This window comes from Oryctolagus cuniculus, chromosome 3 (genome assembly GCF_051225735.1).
Source record: "Oryctolagus cuniculus isolate XC-2025 breed Fujian yellow rabbit chromosome 3, ASM5122573v1, whole genome shotgun sequence".
NCBI lineage: Eukaryota > Metazoa > Chordata > Mammalia > Lagomorpha > Leporidae > Oryctolagus > Oryctolagus cuniculus.
In genome coordinates, this window is record NC_142869.1 from 121,158,626 (window position 1) to 121,180,920 (window position 22,295).

A 22,295-nucleotide genomic window follows, 5' to 3' on the forward strand; every position below is an offset into this window, starting at 1 on the left:
ATAATATGGTTTATATTTAAAATATAACCCATAGTCTGCACAGATATAGTATATATCTATATACTATATAGATATAATATATAGTATATATAGATTTAATATATATAAACATATTAAATATATTTAATATAGATTTTATATAAAGTATATATTAAATATAATATATATTAAATATATTTTAAATATCAGCTTAAAATTTTCTTTTAATTAATTGAATTATTTGGATTTTCAATCCAAGTCTTTTGATTTAAGGCTTAATGTAATGTTCAACAAGATTAAATAGCCTCAAAATCTTGTAATAGGAAAGTTAATTCTAAATTTGGCTTATAGGACCAGTATTGTGTTACAATGAATTATGCTCCTGCCTGTGATGACAGTATCACATATGGGAGTATGTTCGAGTCTCAGCTGATAACACTTTTGGTTCAGCTCCCTACTAAGTTGCCTGAGAAAGCAGCAGAAGATGGCCCGAATACTTGGGCCCCTGCCACCCACATAGGAGGCCCTGGTGGAGTTCTGGGTTTCTGACTTCATCCTCGCCAAGCCCTGGTCATTGTAGTCATTTGCGGAGTGCACAAGCAAATTCTCCGTTTGACTCTCCCTCTCTCTGTAACTGTGCCTTTCAAACAAATAAATAAATCTTTAAATCTGGCTTATTATAAACATGTTTGTGTTGACTTTGGGAGGTAACTTGGGAAACCTGATACTTAATCTTATACTTGCTTTTGCTATTTGTTTATTATATTGTGTATTTAACTTTCTTGTATCTTAGTATTTTTATTTTAGTTAATAGAGACTAATTCTAATCTGTTATAATCATTTAAAAATATTTATTTATTTATTTGAAAGGCAGAGTTACAGGAAGAGAGTGAGAGACAGAGAGAGCTTCCATTCTTTGCTTCACTCCTCAAATAGCTGCATTGGCCAGGAGCTTCTTCTGGGTCTCCCATATGGGTGCAGGGGCCAGGGACTTGGGCCATCTTGTGCTACTTTACTAGGTGCATCGACAGGGAGCTAGATCAGAAATGGAACAGCTGGAACTTGAACTGTTGCCCATATAGGATGCCAGCATTGCAGTCCATGGCTCAACCCATTGCGCTACAGCACCCACCCCTTTAATAATTTTTTTTAAGTCTTAGATAGCCTCCAGTTGTCGTCACATGCTGAAATTATTATCTTGCCTCCTTCTTCGTTTCTGTCCTATTTGTAATATGATGCTCTAAAAACCCAATTTTCTTTTTTTGTGCAGCTGGTCCCCCCTATAGGAATGTTGAATAATCCTATGAATGCTGTAACCACAAAATTTGTTCGGACATCAACAAATAAAGTAAAGTGTCCAGTATTTGTTGTAAGGGTAAGTATTGAATATTGTTTGGAAAAATTAATCCTGTGTTATTCTGCAGATTTGACAGAAAAAGAAAAAATAAGGATTATTTTAAATGTATGCCTGAGATAATGGTTTATTTTTAGTAATTTTATTTCAGAATGCCACTCATTTTAAACTTTAAGGTATAAAAATTTCATGTATTTCATATATACAGATTTTGGAACATAGTGATACTTTCCTATCCTTGGAATAACACTAATTTATCTACCTTTATTAAGATATAACTTTTGGATTATTTTTCTTTGTATTGTAATTTCCATAGAATTATCTCTGAATACATGGATATACATTGCAGAGGTCTCAGACATGCCCTTGAATAGGAATGTTTTTGCTACTGTTTGCAAGGCAGCACTCTGAGGTGAATGGAAAGTTCTGAGAATAGTGCAAGAACTGGTATGCTATGATTGCTCTACAAAGGCACATAGAAGACACTCAGTAGTTTTTCAATGAGATCTTTTTTTTAAATATTTATTATTTTTATTTGAAAGAGTTACACTGAAGCAAAGGCAGAGAGAGAGAAAGAGAGAGGTCTTCCATCCACTGGTTCACTCCCCAGTTGGCCACAACAGCCGGAGCATGCCGATCTGAAGCCAGGAGCCTGGAGCCTCCTCCAGGTCTCCCACGCGGGTGCAGGGGCCCAAGGCCTTGGGCCATCTTCTGCTGCTTTCCCAGGTCATAGCGGAGAGCTGGATTGGAAGTGGAGCAGCTGGGACTCGAACCGGTGCCCACATGGGATGCCGGCAGTGCAGGCGGCGGCTTTACCTGCTATGCCACAGCGCTGGCCTCACTGAGATTTTTAAGAATACAATTTTAGGCTGGCTCACTAGGCTAATCCTCCACCTGTGGTGCTGGGACCCCAGGTTCTAGTCCCGGTCGGGGTGCTGGATTCTGTCCCGGTTGCTCCTCTTCCAGTCCAGCTCTCTGCTGTGGCCCGGGAGGGCAGTGGAGGATGTCCCAAGTGCTTGGGCCCCTGCACCCGCATGGGAGACCGGGAGGAAGCACCTGGCTCCTGCAGCGCGCCAGCTGTAGCAGCCATTTTGGCAGTGAACCAATGGAAGGAAGACGTTTCTCTCTGTCTCTCCCTCTCACTGTCTAACTCTGCCTGTCAAAAAAAAAAAAAGAAAAAGAAAAATTTTAAAATAGTATATTCACATGGTTCCAAAATTTGAGATTTGCAGGGGTATGCAATAAAAAAAAAAATCTTATCTCTGTCACTCAGGCATTCTGTTACTATTCTGATAGGTTGCAGTGAAGTCATTTTTGTGTTTTGATCATTCTGCATCCTAACTAAAAATGTGTTTGTTGGTTAGCAGTATCAAGAGTGGTTCATAGTAATGTTGAATTAATGACAGCTGAAAAAAATGGGACAGAGGAAAACCAGTCATGGCAAACATTAGTGTCAAATGAGCAAACTCAGCAGATCTGATGTTGAGGAGGTGAGATAGCAGGGGGAATGGAGAGGGATTTGAAGAAGTGCTAGCTGGAGCTCTTTGGACATGGCTGCAGTTAGTCTTTGCCCTCTTATTTACTTTAAAGGCTGAAGGCAATAGAAGAGCTAGAAAAGAAATAATGTATGAGTAGAACCAACCACTGTGTAGTCTAATTTTATTTGTCAAGAAATCTGTTCAAAGGAATATGGTATGCAGCCAATTGTAATATCATGTTAGCATTAGAAAACCTTTTTGAAATGAATAAAATCTGGGTATCATATCAATATTATTAGGTAAACCTTTTCATTTGAGGATCAAGCTTTAAAGTCTTAGGTAAAAAATATACACAAGTTGGAGACAGTCCAAAATCAAAGATGTTAAGAAATAATGTGGGTTCTGTGTCTACAGTTTGGTTGCTTGCAGTGTTGATTGGGTTGAGATCTGTAGCTGATTACAGAAACGAGGAAGGCAGGTGTCTTTTATTCAGAGTAATTGAAACCCTCACAGGGCAGTCATTAAAACAATTACATGTATGTCTGTAATTTACTAAATATTCTTTATATACTGTCCAGCAGTTCTTAAAAGCACATTTTTAATGTTTTAGTTCCTTGTCACAGTTTTTATTTTGGAAAAGAAGATTGTTCTGTTGACATTTTGTATATTTCTATCTTCTAAGGAAAATGAAACAATATTTTGTATTGACCAGTGTATTACAGTATTACTACAGTAATACACTGTCACAGATTCCCTCCAGTATGCAAATTGTGATATGAACATATTGATGTAATGTTAATTAGACAGGATTCTTGTGTTTTCTTTTGAGAGTAGATCAGCATAAGACTTGTTTCTCCTTGGTACTGTGAATCAAGGAAAGCTTAAAATACTTTTAAGTATGTTTTGCCTGTAAGTGTGATGACCTTGATGTCCTTAAGTTGGTGCTGATTGTTATCCTGTTTATAACTTTTCTGCCTGAATCTGCTATCAGTAGTAAGACATCAAATTCTTCATTCAGTCTTTGCATTTTTCTGGTGACTGAAAAATGAGAAAAATGAGATCTTTGCATAGTGTGAATGTACTCTTTAGAGTGCACAGGTAAGTGTAATTTAGTGTGGAGTTAGTGGGAAAGTGTGTATACTCATAACACTATTTTTAATTCCTGTACTATGTGAATAGAAATTCTTTTCTGACAAAGTACTTATAAAGTTGAGCTATACTTTTTTGAAAGTCAGTGTTATCCATTTAATGTTGATTATTTGATATTTTATAAATAGAAATTTTCTCGGGTGTTTTCAATGTTACTGAAATTGGAGGATTTGTACCCTCATGTAATGTGCCTTTTTTTCTCCCCCAGTGGACTCCAGAAGGAAGACGATTGGTCACTGGAGCTTCCAGTGGAGAGTTCACCTTGTGGAACGGACTCACTTTCAACTTTGAAACAATATTACAGGTACCAGTAATCACTAGTTGACACAGTCTTGGGCTACGGTACAGAACTTGAGATGGGGTTGCTTATGGGCATTCTTAAGTACACAATTGAATGACACATTGCCACCTCAACACTCGGCCCTGTAAAGGCTTTCACCCATTCTTTGAAGTATTCCCTTACAAGTGTTTTCTGTGTTCACAGGCTCATGATAGCCCAGTGAGGGCCATGACTTGGTCACATAATGACATGTGGATGCTGACAGCAGACCACGGAGGATATGTGAAATATTGGCAGTCGAACATGAACAACGTCAAGATGTTCCAGGCACATAAGGAGGCGATTAGAGAGGCCAGGTTTATACACAATATACCATTTTCTGTAGTCCCTATTGTCATGGTTAAATTATTCTCTAAGTGTATTCTGGGTGCAGAGATGCATGGGCTCTGTCAGATTCTGGGAAACTTTCTGCACCCTATGCACACAATATTTTTCTTTGTTTTCACACATTCACCATTTTGCTGGCATCTTTCTGAAGTAGTGTTGTCCTGGTTTCAGCCTTTACAATATGTTAGAGATGTATTGTCTGCCGCATTTTGCACTGGTTTTCTCTTTTCATTGATGGTTAATGATGTGTATACATTGCTCCTTTTTATTACCTTCTGTGTAAGACAAGAATATTTCATTCCAAATAAAGAATTCAGTCTTTAATTATACAACTGAATAAAAACTAAAGCCTACAGAAAACACCTTCAGAATTCACACAGAATACAAGGAAAAAAAAAAGGCTTAAGTGAAGACCTGGTTGGCTTGATTATGCCACGACTTCAGAAGGAAAGTATAGGACTTAAAACCCTCACAGATAACTCTCTGGATGTGGCAAACATTAACGGATTAATGAATGGGTTCTTCAAGCTTTGCAGCTGTAAGCAGACCATGGGCAAGACGACTCTAGAACTTTTCTTCTGATTCACTGTTAATAACATCAGCTATACAAATGTATATTTTCAGTGAGTTGTATATTTTTGCATATCAATGAGATATGTGTAGTAAAAGTGAAGAAAGAAGCTCATCAACAAGCCTGAAAATGGCCACAGCCTCAGAATAAAGCTAAACAGCATTCTGTAAGGTTTTTGCCACCACTTGTGGGAGGAGGTTGACATCTTTAGAGAAACACCATCCACTGCAGTCACCTGTTTCTACTTTGAGAGTCTTAAAGAAATTGTTGGATAAGCATGCTTGCTTTTTCTTACAGACTGTGCTTTAGTGCCTTGTGCATATATTGAGTTTTCATAGTTGGTCCTTTCTTATTTGTAGGATCCAGAAGTTCAGGGCAGTTCTTAACAGTTAGTTGAGAAACTTGATGACCTTTCACTACTGAGAAGAAACAGGCACCCCCCTATTTCAGCAGATTCTTTGCCTTTAAACTCAAATCTGAGTGTCTCTATTATAAAGTTTTCCTCAAAAGGTATAATACTTACTGGATAGATTGCCAGGAAGGAGTGAAAGTTTTCCACAGACCTATTGAATACATGAGAAACCATTGAATGTAAGAATGTATAGCATTTTCAGCTCATTTTATAAAATATCTGAGGCAGAAGCTGATGCTAATCTTTTGAGGAGTATTCCTGTGTGATTTACAGGCAACAGGAACGTTACAAAAATAGAATTCATTTAGCTTCAGTATTTTGTCAGCTCCATGTGTTTTGCAGGTGTGATAGGAAATACTATGCTGAGAGGAGCGTGGGCAGCATTAGTACTAATAATACACTTGTTCTGACTGTCAGTGATCGAAAACTAAGAAACAGCCACTCTCTTGAAGTCTTCTTTTGATGTTAGCTCACAGCATTCTCTTTAAGGGCTTCTTCACTGTATACTTCCCTCTCCTGGTTATAATGCAGCACAGTGTTTTTGTTTTTCCCTGTCTGAGAAGCTCAGATATCTGTTAAATGCTGACTTCTTTCCCCTGCTGTGTGTCTTCATGTAACAGTTTCTCACCCACGGATAATAAATTTGCTACATGCTCTGATGACGGCACTGTTAGAATCTGGGACTTTCTTCGTTGCCATGAGGAAAGAATTCTCCGAGGTATGTGTACTAACGGTACTGATTGGAATATTTAAATAGGGAAGGCACTTGTGATTAAATCATCACAACACCACAAATGCTGGCTTACATCTCCATTTGATTTATTTTTTTATACATACAACATTCCAGCCAGGCTCCTTAAAGAAACCAAAACTCTCTTCCCCTGGTTCACTCAATGTTGTAGCTTTTTACTACTAATATTGAGTTCTTTCAAATGTCTATTAAATACAAGAGCTCCCTTTCCCCTTTCACTTGCTTATCTGTATGCATCTTTTAGGGTTCTATTCCTTTCCTGCCTTGTACCCATGATGCCTTTCCCCAACACAACAATATTATTCTGTTTAGATAGGTCACATTTTACATTATGAATTAATTGACAAGATCCATGTTTCAGTGGCTATGATTTGTTTATATGAAAGAGTTACAGAGCAGAGAGAAAGAGAAAGAAAAGTCTTCCATCCACTATGGCTATAACCAGCTAGGGCTGGGCCAGGTAGAAGCCAGGAACCAGGATCTGGGAGCTTCATCGGGGTCTCCCACTTAGGTGCAGGGGCCCAAGCACTTGGGCCATCTTCTGCTGCTTTTCCAGGCCCATCAGCAGGGAGCTGGATGGGAAGTGAAGCAGCTGGGACTTGAACTGGCAGGTGCCCATATGGGATGCCAGTGCTGCAGGCGGCAGTTTTACTTGCTACACCATAGAGCTGGCCCCAATAGCTATACTTCTGTTACTAATAGCAGTTCGTTTTTCGGTATACCACATTTGTACTACATGGCCATCTTGTTAGTAGGCTTGTGAAGGCTTCTTTACTTTTCTTCTCTTCATAATGATAAATAAACCTGAATACTCCTATCCTGCAAAGGAAATCCATATTTTCTCTTGAATTATTGAACAAGATTATCAGATGAGATATTGGACTTTATAAAGTGGAGCTGATGAAATATTAAACAGTTCACCAGTGCCATTTTTGTGAATGTAGTAGTGTTAGGGAATTAACTGTGTGATATACATTTGCAATACAGACATTACAACAAAAACATGTATGCTTCTAACTAAAAATCATTAGATTATTATTCCCTAGGAATGTAATATTCTCAAATGCTTCATTTGAACCTAAACTGGTATAAATAAACAATACATTCTACTTCATATGGTTGATTCCCGTGTCCCACAAAGGTATCATCTTCCTCTGACACATAAATGCAGGGCGGGAGAATGGTTACTACATATACTGGGTGTCCAAAAATTATTCAGCGATTTCTCTTTCTTTTCAAGAATCAGCAGAGTTAGTTGTCGTGGTGGATTTGTAAGTTTCTCTTAATTTTCAGAGCTTCATTTATAGCATATAATGTTGATACTTCTAGCCAAGGAAAGACTTGAGATACTTGAACCCTTATTTAACCATTTAACCCCCATTTCTGTAGCCAGTATCTGTGATGACATTTGCTTAAGCATTTCCTGCTATGCACATTTTGTTAGGTTCCTCCACGATGCATTATGACTAAGCATAAGAACATAGTACCTCACATATTGAGGGAATGTACTTGCTATGAAGTTTGGAATATTGTACAACTCTAGAATGAGAAGCAGTCCTTTCAGTCATCTAGTCTGAGTTCTCTTTTGAGTGTGCACTATGACCCGGAATTCTCAAGTGATGTGTTCAAAGTAATACAGGTTCACAGCCAGGAGTGGCATCTTATCACCTGATTCCCAGCCTTTTTGATACACTAATGTATATTTTCATCACTATTAGAATTCCTAGCACTTAAACATGGATATGATAAACAACGTTTTTGTAAGCTTTGAAAATGCTTAGAAATATAATAGAAAATAATATATTAGAAAATAGCTTTATTCATTAGATGGGATTTTGAGGTGCAAAACAGTTTGACAGTAGATTATGCTACCTGAAGTTTGATAAAAAACCACTGCAGTTTGGGTAAGCAAAAGAAGAAAATCTGCTGTATGATACCATTTTTAAAATTCCACTAAGGAAGTGTTGTTCTTTGGTTTTGGTAATGAAGCTCTTTGCAAATTGTGCTTAAGTTTTTAGAGTGTTTGGGAAGTAACTAGCCATCAACTATTTTCAGATTTGAGTCATGGTTAATTTAGATAAAGTTAAGTAGATGCTGAATCATTACTTCTTGAAGAATAGGTAATGTGACTTAAAAATACACCATACTCATGTCAGTTAATTGAATTGTTTTCTTTTTTATATGAGGACTCTTTATTTTAGGAAATTTCAAACATGCACAAAAGTATAATGACCCTTCATGTACTTTTGGCTTTGTGTTCTAGTTTATGTCTTGATTTCTTTAAAACAAGTACTTAACTATCATTTTTCTTAGTACCTCAATGAGTATCTGAGGTGAATCTGTTAAACTAAGTTAATTATACAACTGAAGCAGTAGTTCGATAGTGAGTCTGTGATCCCTTTTTGTCATCTCTCACTTTTCTAAATTTTATAAATCTTAAGAAATTTCTCACACCTCTACTTGATGGGTTGAGGGTCATGGGAATGGTGAATCTATCAGGGATGATGTGAGAATCTTCAAATAAAACTTGAAGTGAACTTAATTCAGCTCTACCTGGAGAGAGAAAATTAGATCACAAATTCAAACAAATAGGGATAACAAGCTTTAACTCTCTGCTATGTCACTTGGTCTGTATTAATGGTGATGTTCCTGTTATTCGTATAGACCGTATATTAACCAACAAGCAGGCTTATTACTTCTTTGAATTATTATGTGTTATACAATTAAGCTATCACTTTCAAGCTTAACTATTAATATAATCCAGGAACATTCTAATTAAGGGAAGTTTGTGATTATTGTCAAATGCTTATCTTTTCTGTGTCATTCCTTAATCTTCTACTCACAGAGATTTTCAGTAATGGAATATTCACTGCCTCGTGAGGTTCCCCTTTTCAGTTTTAGACAGCTGTAATTTCCAGAGCTTTTTTTTTTTTTTTTTTTTTTTTTTCTTGACAGGCAGAGTTAGACAGCGAGAGAGAGAGAGACAGAGAAAGGTCTTCCTTCCATTGGTTCATCCCCCAAATGGCTGCTGCGGCTGGCGCACTGCGCCGATCCAAAGCCAAGAACCAGGTGCTTCCTCCTGGTCTCCCATGTGGGTGCAGGGCCCAAGCACTTGAGCAACCAGGACAGAATCCGGCACCCCAACCGGGACTAGAATCTGGTGTGCCGGCGCCGCTAGGTGGAGGATTAGCCTATTGAGCTGCGGCGCCAGCTAGTACTTCGTTTAATATTCCCAGTAACCCTATGAGATAAGAACTGATTGGTGCCCTTTTTTGAAGTAAGGAAACCAAGACACCAAAAATTAAATAAATCTGTCAGAAGTCCTACAGGTTTTAGTGGTGGGGTAGGATTTGAACCCAGGTTGTTTGGCTACAGATTTTATGCTTTTAACCACTAAACGATTTATTTACCTATTTGAAAGATTTATTTATTTGAAAGGCAGAAGGAGATAAGAAAGATCTTTCATCCACTGGTTCAATTCCTAAAGGCCATAATGGCTGGGGCTGGTCCAAGCCAAAGCCAGGATCCCGCAACTCCATTAGATTATCCCATATGGATGGCAAGGGGCCAAGCACCAGTGTATTAGCTGGGAACTGGATTGAAGTGGAGCAGCTGAGATTCAGATCAGCTTCTGACATGGGATGCTGGTGTCTCAAGCAGTGGCTTAATCTGCTCCACAATGCCGACCCTGATCACTATGTAAAAGAAATGTCAGTAAGGATTTAGCAGCGTCTTCCTGAGCTGTATTGACAGAACTGTGAGGTAAAGATTTTTGAGAGGAGGACAAGGGTATGAGTAGAAGGAACTAATTTAGATATTCATGATTTAAATGCATTCTTCTTTAAAACTGTATATATTAAATGTTTTGACTGTAACATACATTTAGCAAAACTTTTTTTTAAACACAATCAACAGTTGAAACTGCAAATGGGTTATTATAAGGTACGTACCAGGTCATACAGAGCATGAACATAATAAAGAGTTACACTGAAGCTTATTCAGGAAGTAGTCTGTTTTCAGTTTTAAAGTGTAACACTTAGAGGAAATGAGGGCCTAAGTACTCATTGAACAGCTTAAGAGAAAGAGTATTATTAGTACTTTTGATAAGTTTCTATTTCCCTCCTTGGTGATTACATCTGAGATTTTTACAGAGTGAAGTAACTCCTCCTCCATCCAGATATTTGGTTCAGCAATGTGTTTTTGAGGTGGATAAAGACAGTTTACAAAATCTGAAGAGTCTGAAAAACTCTTAATGCATGTTGATGGAAATAATTTTACTTAGTAAAGTAATGCTGACAGACTACATAGTTTTTTTACTTTTATTTTTTAAAAGATTTATTTTATTTATTTGAAAGACAGAGTTACACAGAGAGTTAGAGACAGAGAGAGGTCTTCCATCTGCTGGTTCACTCCCCAGATAGCCGCAGTGGCTGGAGTTGCACCGATCCGAAGCCAGGAGCCAGGAGCTTCTTCTGGGTCTCCCACTTGGGTGCAGGGACCCAAGAACTTGGGCCATCTTCTGCTTTCCCAGGCCACAGCAGAGAGCTGGATCTGAAGAGGAGCAGCTGGGGCTAGAACCGGTGCCCATATGGGATGCTGGCACTGCAGGCCAGGGCTTTAACCCACTGTGCCACAGCACCAGCCCCAGACTACATAGTTTATAACAGTGGACCTGATTTATTTGTACAAGGTTTTACAAAACGTTTCACAAAATCTAGTCTTCTTTCCAAAACAAAAACAGCAGCTTATAGCAGAATAACAATTTCCACTGACACAATATGCTTTAATATTAAAAGTACTTAAAACTCCTCCCATTTTGTCATCCAAATGACTGTATGAACCCATTTTACATGCTGATGTTGTTTTCTGTATCTGTGGTTATTTTGAGAAAGAGCTTAAGGCTCTCTTCTGTCCTGAAAAGACCAGATCACATAAGCTTATGGTAGGTTCCCTGACATAATTATCTGGTTATATTATAGGAGGGAATACTAGTATAGTAAGGTGCTGAAATATTTATATGGTACGTTCATATTTTTACAGGAGTTAATATATTTACGCTAAGCTTCCTTCTTTCTGTCTATCTTTCTTTCTTGTAGAGTTATAGACAGTGAGAGATGAAGACAGAGAGAAAGGTCTTCCTTCCGTTGGTTCACTCCCCAAATAGCCGCTACGGCTGGCGCTGCGCCCATCCGAAGCCAGGAGTCAGATGCTGCTTCCTGGTTTCCCTTGCGGGTGCAGGAGCCCAAACACTTGGGCCATCTTCCACTGCCCTCCTGGGCCACAGCAGAGAGCTGGACTGGAAGAGGAGCAAATGGGACTAGAACCCGGTGCCCATATGGGATGCTGGCGCTGCAGGCAGAGGATTAACCAACTGAGCCATTGTGTTGGCCCCTAAGCTTTGTTCTGTCTCTGGTCTGTCACATGGGTGGCAGGGGCTCAAGCACTTGGACCATCTTCCCTTACCTTCCCATTTGGCATTGGCAATAAACTGGATTAGAAGTGAAGCAGATGGGTGTTGAATTGGCACTTGAATATGGGATGCTGGTGTTGGAAGAGACAGCTTAACTTGCTGTTCTCCTCACCCCACTCCTCTGCAAAAAAAAATAAAAATAAAAAAAAAATCACTCATCTGCAAGCCCACGATGGCTGAGGCTTTCCAGGCCAAAGCTAGGAAATGGGAGCTCAATTCAGGTCTCCCCTGTGGGTGGCAGGACCCCAGCTACTTGAGTTAGCACCTGTTGCCTCCCAGGGTGCACATCATTAGGAAGTTAGATGGGAATGGGGTCTAGACTGGAACCCAGGCACTCTGATATGGGACACAGGTGATCCAAAGGGCATCTTCACTGCTATGCTAGATATTCATTCCAGTCTTGGATTTTTTAAATGGTTGATGTGTGAATGCTTGAGGCGTTTTCCCTATTTACAGAAATACTCAGAGTGGTGATGCTTCACTTTTGAGAGCTGTTGATGAGAATGGAAGAGATCTGAATATCATGAGAACAGTAAAGGGGAGTTTAGTATTTAGCCTGGTCAAAAGGTTACAGTCATTTACAAAAATATAATGAATTTTCTATGTAAGTAAGGTGGGGTTATTTTGTACAGATCCCTAGACTATAAGGTGTGGGAAAGTATAGGATGCTGTGTTTGGATTAGATTATAGAAATGTTATCCTGTTGAAAGGTAAGAGAATGGACTGTTGTGTGAGCATTTGGGCTTCTGATGGCTGAAATAGTGCCACAGTTACCTTCCAACCTACCAGGGAGATTATGAATGATATTCTCTTTGCAGATGGATGGTTGGATTTAATAATATTTAACCTAGTTTGTGTTTTAGTTATAGTTTTGTGTTTTAGAGAGATGCAAAAGTCTAAGTCAAGCAGTGGGCAAAGTATTAAGTGGACAAGTTATATTTCATAAGGAGATGTTGCCTTCTGTTGAGATATTAGAAAATGTTATTAATTCTATTTGAGGTCATGAAATAGAGCCTCAAAATCTACCTTATGTTTAAAAATACATATGTGTTTAAATTATTTATACGTATAAATATATAGAGAAGCACACAAATCTTAAATGCTGCAGTGCTGTTTTTGCTGTGCTATGCTGCATTGTGTTTTTGCTTGCTTATTAGCTCAGCTAGCTACCTCTAGTTAAAGAGTATTTTGAGCACTCCAAAGATTTCTTCATGCCCGTTTTCCACTTTAGCTTTGGTTAGTTTGTTTAGGCTTTGAATATTTTTTAAACAGTATTTTGTAAATTCTATTGTTATCAGTAACCACCTAAAGAGCTTATTACACTGAAGATATTTTTATTAAATGAATTTTCCTTTATCTCTGCTCTTCTTCAAATTTATTTTGTGGGTTTCTGATTTCTGTTATCTCATCCTCTATGGTATAGAGTCACTAATTTTCTTTCATTAATTTTCCTCCTGTTCTTTTGAAAATACTATGATATTTTTAATCTTTCTGATTTGATCCATCTGCTAGTTTCCTGCTACTAAAGTGAACACCATGGAAGTTAATATAGGAACAGCATTGCACCTGATTACAAACACAGTCTGTAGAACCTGGATGTTATTTAATAGTTTTAATCTTCAGCAGCTTTGTGACATGTACAAGTCACTGTAGTGTATCTCTGTCCTAATCTGTTCAGTAGAGATTCATGATAACACTGACCTTATTGAGTTACTCTGAGAATTAAATGAGTTAATTCACAAGAAGACTTTTACTAGTGCCTGTACATAAGGTGGTCAGTTATGCGTTTTCCAATGCTAGTTTCAGAGCCTGTTTTCATATCTCTGGCCTGTTTAAGGACAAACATGATTATTTCAGAATTGTGCAATTGTACAGTATCACTGATAGGGTAGGGGTATATAGGTTTTAGGAGCCCCAAGAATTCCAAAATCTGTGGATACTCAAATACCTGAAATAAAATGGTGTAGTCGTTACATGTAACCTGTGCTTATCCTCCTGTATATTATAAATGATCTTTAAATTAATAATACCTAATACAGTATCAATACTATGGAAATAATTGTACTGTATTCTCTAGGGAATGATGACAAACATTTGTGTGTGCTTAGTACATTTTTTTAATCTTATTAATTTGAGAGACAGAGTTAGAGAGAATGGTCTTCCACCCACTACTTCACTCCGCAGATGTCCATAATGGCCGGAGTTGGGCCAGTCCAAAGCCAGGAGCCAGGGGCTTCTTCCAGGTCTCACATGGGTACAGGGGTCCAAACACTTGAGCCATCTTCCACTGCTTTCCCAGGCCAACAGCAGGGAGCTGGATTGGAAGAGGAGCAGCCAGAACTGAGACTGTTGCCCATGTGGAATGCCAACAATGCAGGCGGAGACTTAACCTATTATGTCACAGCGCTGGCCCCAGAAGAAAGGCCAGCCACTATTTAAAATAAAAAATATTTTTGACCCATGGTTGGTTGAATCCACAGAGCTAGAACCCACATATATAGAGAGCTGACTGAATTTTATTTTTATCATTTAAAATGTTTTTCAGCTGTGGTGGTTAGTTTTTACAGTAGAACATATAGGTTTTTTTGTTTTGTTTTTATACGTAGTTCATAAATATTACCACTTGTTTAAACAAAGTTTTGTTTTTCTAGTGTTTTCAGTTGTAGAAAACTTCAACAGGTATGAACTTAGAATTTGCCTCATAGAAGCATTTAAGATTCTGCATTAATGTTAGATGAGCTTAATAATTATCAAAGTAAATAATGATTGCTCATTGTGGCCAAGGGTCTCTGCTTGGTTTGTTAATAAAAAATTTAGAGGACAGGCCTCTTCCCTTCAGTACCATGTCCGCCTTTTAGTTCTCTCATTTCTTTTTTTTTTTTTTAAATAGTTATTTATTTGAGAGGTAGAGTTAATGAACAGTGAGAAGGAGAGATAGAGAGAAAGATATTCTATCCGCTGGTTCACTCCCCAAAAGGCTGCAATAGCCGGAGCTGGACCTATCCGAAGCCAGGAGCCAGAAACTTCTTCCAGGTCTTCAACGTGGGTGTAGGGGTCCAAGTGCTTGGGCCATCTGATACTGCCTTCCCAGGCCATAGCAGAGAGCTGGATTGGAAGAGGAGCAGCCGGGACTAGAACCAGCGCCCATATGGGATGCCAGTTACACAGGCAGAGGATTAACCTACTGTGCCACAGCGCTGGCCCCTTCTCATTTCTTAAAATAATGTTTGCGGCTTGACAGAGTACTGTAGTGAACCGAAATGCTGTTCACTCTGAACACTGACCATGGAGTCTACATAGTTCATCTCAGCCATAATGTCTGTGCTGTTTTGTTAAGACAGTATTGGTTTTCTCCAGGCTGAAGATTAGAGTGTTTCCCTGTTGACCAATCTTAGTCATAGAAATTATGATCTGGCTTAATTTAGTAATAAGAATTGGATAATGAAGTTATAACTCTGATAAAATATCATTTCTTTTTGCTATCTTGGATGAGTAATGCAATTAGCAAAACGTAGGAATCTTGGGAAAATATTTGTATGTATTTTTTGTTGGAGTAGACAAGATTTACAGAAATCTAATGGCATCAGTGAAGGTCTCTTGGGTACATTGTAGCCTAGTCTGCCCCCAGAGTCTTGGGTGTGGTTTGTTTTAGTGTAGGAGCCAAGTCCTTATCTAGAATGTAGCAAATATAGGCCTAATTAAATGATTGAGTGGACTATAAAGGAAACATTTAGAATTAAAAATTTTATTATGTTTTTAAAAGATCTATTTTATTTATTTGAAAGGCAGAGTTACAGAGAGTTCTTCCATCCGCTGGTTCACTCCCCAAATGTTTGCAATGGTAAGGGCTGGGCTGAGTGGAAGCCAGAGCTTTCTCTGGGTCTCTTAACTTGCTAGGAGGAAACACAGCTGGGACCTGAACCCTGGTATTCCCACATGAGTTATGTAGACTTTTCCATTTATGTATTTTTTCAAGTATCATCCTTGCTTGAGAACATTTTTAGTTTTACAGCTTTTTTGAAAGACTTATATTTATTTTGAAAGAGTTACCAGAGAGAGACAGGGAGACAGATCTCCGACCTGCTGGTTCACTTTCCCGATGTCCATAGCAGCCTGTGCTGGGCCAAGCTGAAACCAGGAGCCAGGAGTTTTATCCAGGTCTCCTACATGGGTGGCAGGGGCACAAACATTTGGACCATTTTCTGTTGTTTTCCCAGGCCATTAGTAGGGAACTGGATTGGAAGTGGAGCAGCTAGAACAGGAACTGGCACCCAAATGGGATGTGGGTGTCACAAGTGGCAGCTTACCTGATGTGACATATGCCAGCCCAAAGTTTTACAGATCTAAAAAAATTATTTATTTATTTATTTGAAAGGCAGAGTTAGGGAGAGAAGACTCTTTTTTTTTTTCTTTTTAAGGTGTATTTTATTTTATTTGAAAGAGAGGTAGGTTGGTCTTCTGTCAGCTGGTTCACTCCCCAAATGGCTGCAACAGCCGGAGCTGAGCCAATCTGAAGCCGGTATCCAGGAGCTTCTTCTGGGTCTCTCTCCTACATGAGTTGCAGGGGCCCAAAGACTTGGGCCACCTTCCGCTGCTTTCCCAGGCACATTAGCAGGGAGCTGGATCGGAAGTGGAGCAGCTGGAACTCTTAACGGGCACCCATATATGATGCCGGTGCTGCAGGCTGGGACATTAACCCACTGCGCCACACTGCTGGGCCCGAGAAGGCTCTTTAAAAGTCTGATTTTATAACTGAAAAAATGAGTTCTTCCTTTTCTTTGGAGTGGAGGTGGATTGCTTTTTTATTTCCCTGAAATTCAGTTAAGATTTCTAGTTTTTTAACTTTTATGTTAAAAAATTAGTAAGTTAGCTTTAAAATATATAGTTTTGACAAAATGTTTACTTTGTGTCTCTGATTTGTGTTACAGAAATATTATTTGTGCTAAGTTTGTATTTTGAGTGTGCCTCTGAATGTGATTAATGTGAGTATGTATAGAGATAGCATTCATCTGCAAAGAATTTATACATTTGCAGCAATTTTTTGGTGAAAGAGTACATAAGAAGTACTTTCACAACTGAGCTATTATCCAGATATTTTAAGGTGATCACTTTTGTCTTCAAGCCTTAACAGTTTTCAGTGTGATTGTCAGTAATGTTTTTTACTTTATGTATTTGGTACATTTTAATAATGCTTTTTGTATTTGACATTAAAAGTACATGGAGAAATCATCTACCAAAGTCATCCAAACCTGCCCATTAGGTGATGTGCATGAATGAGCTGTAATTTAGGGTCACTTTGTAAACCTAAAACATTTTCATTCCACTCTTGAGTATTCCCAAGAGTCAACACCCTTCAGCCAAGACCACTAGGAATACACCTGTAGTTGGACAAGTTGCTTTTGTTACTCATTGTAGCAAAGAACACAGACCATAAGGAACCACAGGGTGTCTCAGTAAGAAAGAGTAATGAAGAATCTATTATGGGGTTTTGGCTTTGATTAGTTTTTTGGGAGAATATAAGGAAGTGGGCACTTGATATTAATTGGATGCTGTCAGAAAGCAGAGGCAGTTCTGTGATTGGGCATCAGTGAATCTTACAGGCAGGGCAGATGAGAGTGAGAATGCAGCCAGCAGTAATTGGCAGTGCACTAAGCTGTCACATTTGACAAGAAGTTGAGTTTGTGTTTTGTGAATCATATGGTGACCTTTTTTGTTTGTCTTTATCATAGTCTCATAGTGACTACTTTTGAAAACAAAGTGATTAAGCTGAAAATGTCACATTTTGTGATTACGTTGAGGCTTGTATATGAACATCAGATTAGTTCTTTGATGTCAGGTTGCTTTTTTCCTTTCTCAAATGTATTTCAATCTAAGCTGGACTCTCACTGTGAAGGAGGTCAGGATTTAGCAGGACTGCCATCAGGGATGTATAGGTTGGAATAGGCTGCAGCATGCCACCAGTTACAAAACAGAACAGCAATTGAGAAGTAGTTGGTGGCATATTAACTAGCATGTGTCCTTTTTGAACTGGATGTAAGTAGTGGGTGTAATAGAAGCACGCTCTTTTTATGAAGTAAGATGACTACTTTTTCCAGCTTTACTCTCGGATTTATTCCACTAGGTTTAGTGTGTAGGGATTGCTTTTTAGCTCTTCAGGAGATGTTCCTTTAAAGCTTGAAAGAGTCAGCTGTCCAACTGGTCATTTTCTATATGGTGTATGTGACTACAAAAGATTTTCCAAAGCTTTGAAGCTTTGAAGACTTTTTAAATTTATGTATTTACTTGAAAGAGTTACACAGAGAGAGAAGGAGAGGCAGAGGCAGAGAGAGAGAGGTCGGTCCTCTATCTGCTGGTTCACTCTCCAGATGGCTGCAGTGGCCATAGCTACGCCAATCTGAAGCCAGGAGCCAGGAGATTCTTCCAGGTCTCTCACATGGGTGCAGGAGCCCAAAGATTTGGGCTATCTTCTATTGCTTTCCCAGGCCATAACAGAGAGCTGTATGGGAAGTGGAACAGAGAGAGAGAGAGAGAGAGAGAGAGAGAGATCTTCCATCCACTGGTTCGCTCCCCAAATGTCTGGCAATAGCCAGGATTGGGCCAGGCCGAAGCCAGAAGCCAGGAGCTTCTTCCTGGTCTCCCACATGTGTGCAGGGGCCCAAGGGCTGGGAGTAGATTAGCCAGGACTTGAACCAGTGCCTATGTGGAATGCTGGCAGTGCAGACAGTGTGGCCCCAGTCCTCATCTTCACACACAGTGTAAGTGACCACTGGAGATGGTCAGTTCTGAAACAGCACTTTTAATGGTATCTTTCACATAACATTTTTTTAAAGGATGTATTTTATTTATTTGAAAGAGTTACAGAGAGAGGTGGAGACAGAGAGAAAGGCCTTCCACCCACTGGTTTACTCCCCAGATGGCTGCAACGGCTGGAGCTATGCTGGCCAGGAGCCAGGAGCTTCTTCCAGGTCTCCAACGTGGGCACAGGAGCCCAAGGACTTGGGCCATAACCCACTGTGCCACAGCCCCAGCCCTCACATAACATTCTAAAATAAGCACTGCATTATAATATAGAGAAGATATTCCTGTGAGTTATGACTAATTTTTACAGGGTTTATGATCTTAAAAATGATAATAACTTTTTAAAAAAAGATTTATTTATTTATTTGACATTGTTAAGAGAGGGGAGGCAGAGAGAGAGAGGGAGAGCTTCCATCCGCTGGTTCCTTCTGTAATTGGCCGCAAAGGCTGGAGCTGCACCTATATGAAGCCAGGAGCTTCTTCCGGGTCTCCCACATGGGTGCAGGGGCCCAAGGATTTGGGCCATCTTCTACTGCTTCCGCAGGCCATAGCAGAGAGCTGGATTGGAAGAGGAGCAGCCAGGACTTGAACCGGCACCCATATGGGATGCCAGCACTGCAGCCTGCGGCTTTACCTGCTAGGCCACAGCACCAGCCCCTGTAATAACTTTTAAAAATCAACTTCTTAGGCAGTTTTGGAGAAATCTTTAAAAATGTGTAGATCTTCAAACATAAACTATGTTTTAATAAATTCCAGCATATGTTTCTTCCATTGTATCTTTACTTTGAATGATAAGTTGAGGATATTCTTTTTTTAAAAAAATGAAGAGAATGAGAAAGAGACAGATCTTCCATGTACTGGTTCACTCCTCAGATGGTTGCAATGGCCAGGACTGGGTCAGGTGGAAGCCAGGAACTGGGAGCTTCATCTGGGTCTCCCATGTGGGTTGCAGGGGCCCATACATTTGTGCCATCTTCTGCTTGTTTTTCCAGGCCATTCACCAAGTGCTGGATTGGAATTGGAGCACCTCGGACATGAACCAGCACCCATTTGGGATGCTGGCATTGCGTGTGTCAGCTTTACCTGCTTTGACGCAGTGCCAGTCTCGAGGGTATGCTCTTTAACACTGAATCCTTTAACTGCTTGGTATAATTGAGTAAGTGTTAAAGCTCAAGTTCAATTTGTAGTTATGACTTAGTTGTGGGGGCTGGTGCTGTGGCACAGTGGGTTAACGCCTTGGCCTGAAGCGCTGGCATCCCATATGGGCGCCGGTTCGAGACCTGTCCGCTCCACTTCTGATCTGGCTCTCTGCTATGGCCTGGGAAAGCAGTAGAAGATGGCCCAAGTCCTTGGGCCCCTGCACCCACATTGGAGACCCGGAAGAAGCTCCTGACTCTTGGCTTTGGATCAGCGCAGCTGTGGCTATTGCGGCCAACTGGGGAGTGTACCAGCGGGTAGAAAACCTCTTTCTCTTTCTGCCTCTCTCTCTCTCTCTGCCTCTCTCTCTCTCTCTGCCTCTCCTCTCTGTGTAACTCTGACTTTCAAATAGATAAATAAATCTTAAAAAAAAAAAAAAAGGACTTAGCTATGGATGCTTTAATAAGTGTAGAGCGCGTTTGAGTAGTGTCACATGATTAGAGAATCCAGCGTATCTAGCTTCATTAGACAAGATACTTTATAGGCAGAACCAGCCTCTTCCAGTAGTGCTACTACTACTGCCATTGCTCTCTAGAATTTTCCCATAGAAATGATGTCATCATGTTTTGTTGTTGAAATCTTCATAGCTCATTTAATGGTAGCTATGAACGCTTTGCAAGAACCTGCATGACTTTTAAGAAAAGATGTAAATTACAAAGACTTTTACATCTTGATTCTTTCAGTAGAGCAGTAATGTAGTAAACTGAAAATATTGTTGATTTGCATCAAACTTAAGGATGGAATCTTTTCAGAGTAAGATTTTTTTTCCTTGGAGACTATTGCACATGAATATTTTTGAGGTTTTAAACATTCTATAATGATCTATCATTTAGATTTACTTAGTATGTAATTTTTCAGGGAAAAAGTAATATTTCAGGATTACCACAAATTTCAGAATTGAAGGGAAATACACAACCATTTTTGTCTGTGTCCAAGCTACATATAGATGCCAGAGTGCCTCTTTACATTATTTAGGCTCATAACATTTGTGATCCATTGTCTTAATGATAGTGTCTAGATAATAAGGCTTTGTATTTTGAAACTACAGCTCTTGGAGTAGAAACCCACCTTTGTGATTCCTACCAAATTCTCTGCTCCTGTCACTGCTATAATCATTGTGTTTACGTTTATGTTGTCAGAGGGACTGTTGTAGAATAGTACCACTTTACTATGTCTTTAATGGTGAATCCAAGTATATTAATAATCTTATTTTTCCTATAAAAAGGGAGACAAACTATTTGTGTAGTCATCTTTAAAATTGAATGGCAGAAGAATAGAATATATCACTGTTGTCAATGGTTAAATGGCAAGAAAGAAGAAATTATTAATATTGTTGAACCTCTTCTCTGCCAGCTTCAAAATCCAGGGTACAATCCTAGTTCCTGTTTGCCAGAATCTTTGTTTTTCTTCTTGGGTACTCAGCAAAAAGTTAGCAGGTCTGCTGATTCCCGACTTCGTCACTGGGCAAGTCTGTCTTTCCAACCTGCAAGTCCTTGTGTGTAATGTGGGTCTCCTGATACCTACCTCACAGGGCTGTTGTGAGGGCTGCAGACATATGTGGAACCTGTCGCTCCCAACAGTCCAGGAGGAAACACGTGTTCATTGCTTAAATTACAGATGTCAAGGAAAGATGCTAAAAGACATGATGAGAGTAAAGAAAGTAATGTAGTTTAGTTAATTTGAGAAGATGTTGGAATTGATTAGGAAAGGTATTAAAGAGCTCATTTAAGGAAGGAGATATTGGGTCAAGAGGTGGAATGCGGTGTGATTATCAGTAGGCATTTTAGGTTTAGAAGTGTTACTGATAAAATCAATTGTATTGTAAGCCACATTTAAATAAATAACATTATACAGAAATGAACTATGACTTATTTTTTTAAAGCTTTATTGTATAAGTCCTCATCCTTCCTCTGTCATCTCAGAACCGTGGGATGACCATAAGACAATCCTTCGCTCCAGAGTTCCCCATTCACCATTTCCAACATTCTTTTCTTTGTCGTCTTTGCTCACTAGCTTGTTATTTGAATAGCTAATATGTTGGAACCATTCTTAAGAACCACTGTCTACTTTTTTGAGTTCTAGTGAAGTAAATCTATATTTATTGTCTGATATACTGAGTTACTCTGTAGATTTATCACAGAGTATTTTTTATTACCACTTTTTACTAGGTTTACAATATTTTGAAAAAATATAAAGATCAAAAAAAGGTATATTTTTATGGTGTGATTTATTTGGGCATTTTTAATAGACATTTGGATCAAAATCAAATACTCCATTGTTAGAAATACTTGTATCAGCAGTGCTTGATTGCATTGTAAGTTCTCATTTAGACTGCTCTTCTTCAGTCTTCTTTTATTTATTGTTGCGCTTTCTAAAAAATGAGTAGTGAAAGAAAAAACCACTATTCAAACACAGTTAAGGGTAAGAAGCCTTCACTCTCCTACATTGCTTCAATTTGGCTTCAGTGTG

General features: G+C 39.1%; 1 protein-coding gene across 8 annotated transcripts in view; it reads left to right on the top strand.

Moving 5' to 3' along the window:
* The window catches only part of WDR33 (WD repeat domain 33), a 116,923-nt gene that overhangs the window by 50,085 nt on the left and 44,543 nt on the right, over positions 1–22,295 (top strand). For all 8 annotated transcript variants that reach the window (XM_008258434.5, XM_002712200.6, XM_008258435.5 and 5 more), the window contains 4 exons: positions 1,250–1,354; positions 4,169–4,264; positions 4,445–4,596; positions 6,231–6,328. In XM_008258434.5, coding sequence (XP_008256656.1) covers positions 1,250–1,354; positions 4,169–4,264; positions 4,445–4,596; positions 6,231–6,328 — 451 coding nt within the window. The remainder of the gene's footprint in view (positions 1–1,249; positions 1,355–4,168; positions 4,265–4,444; positions 4,597–6,230; positions 6,329–22,295) is intronic.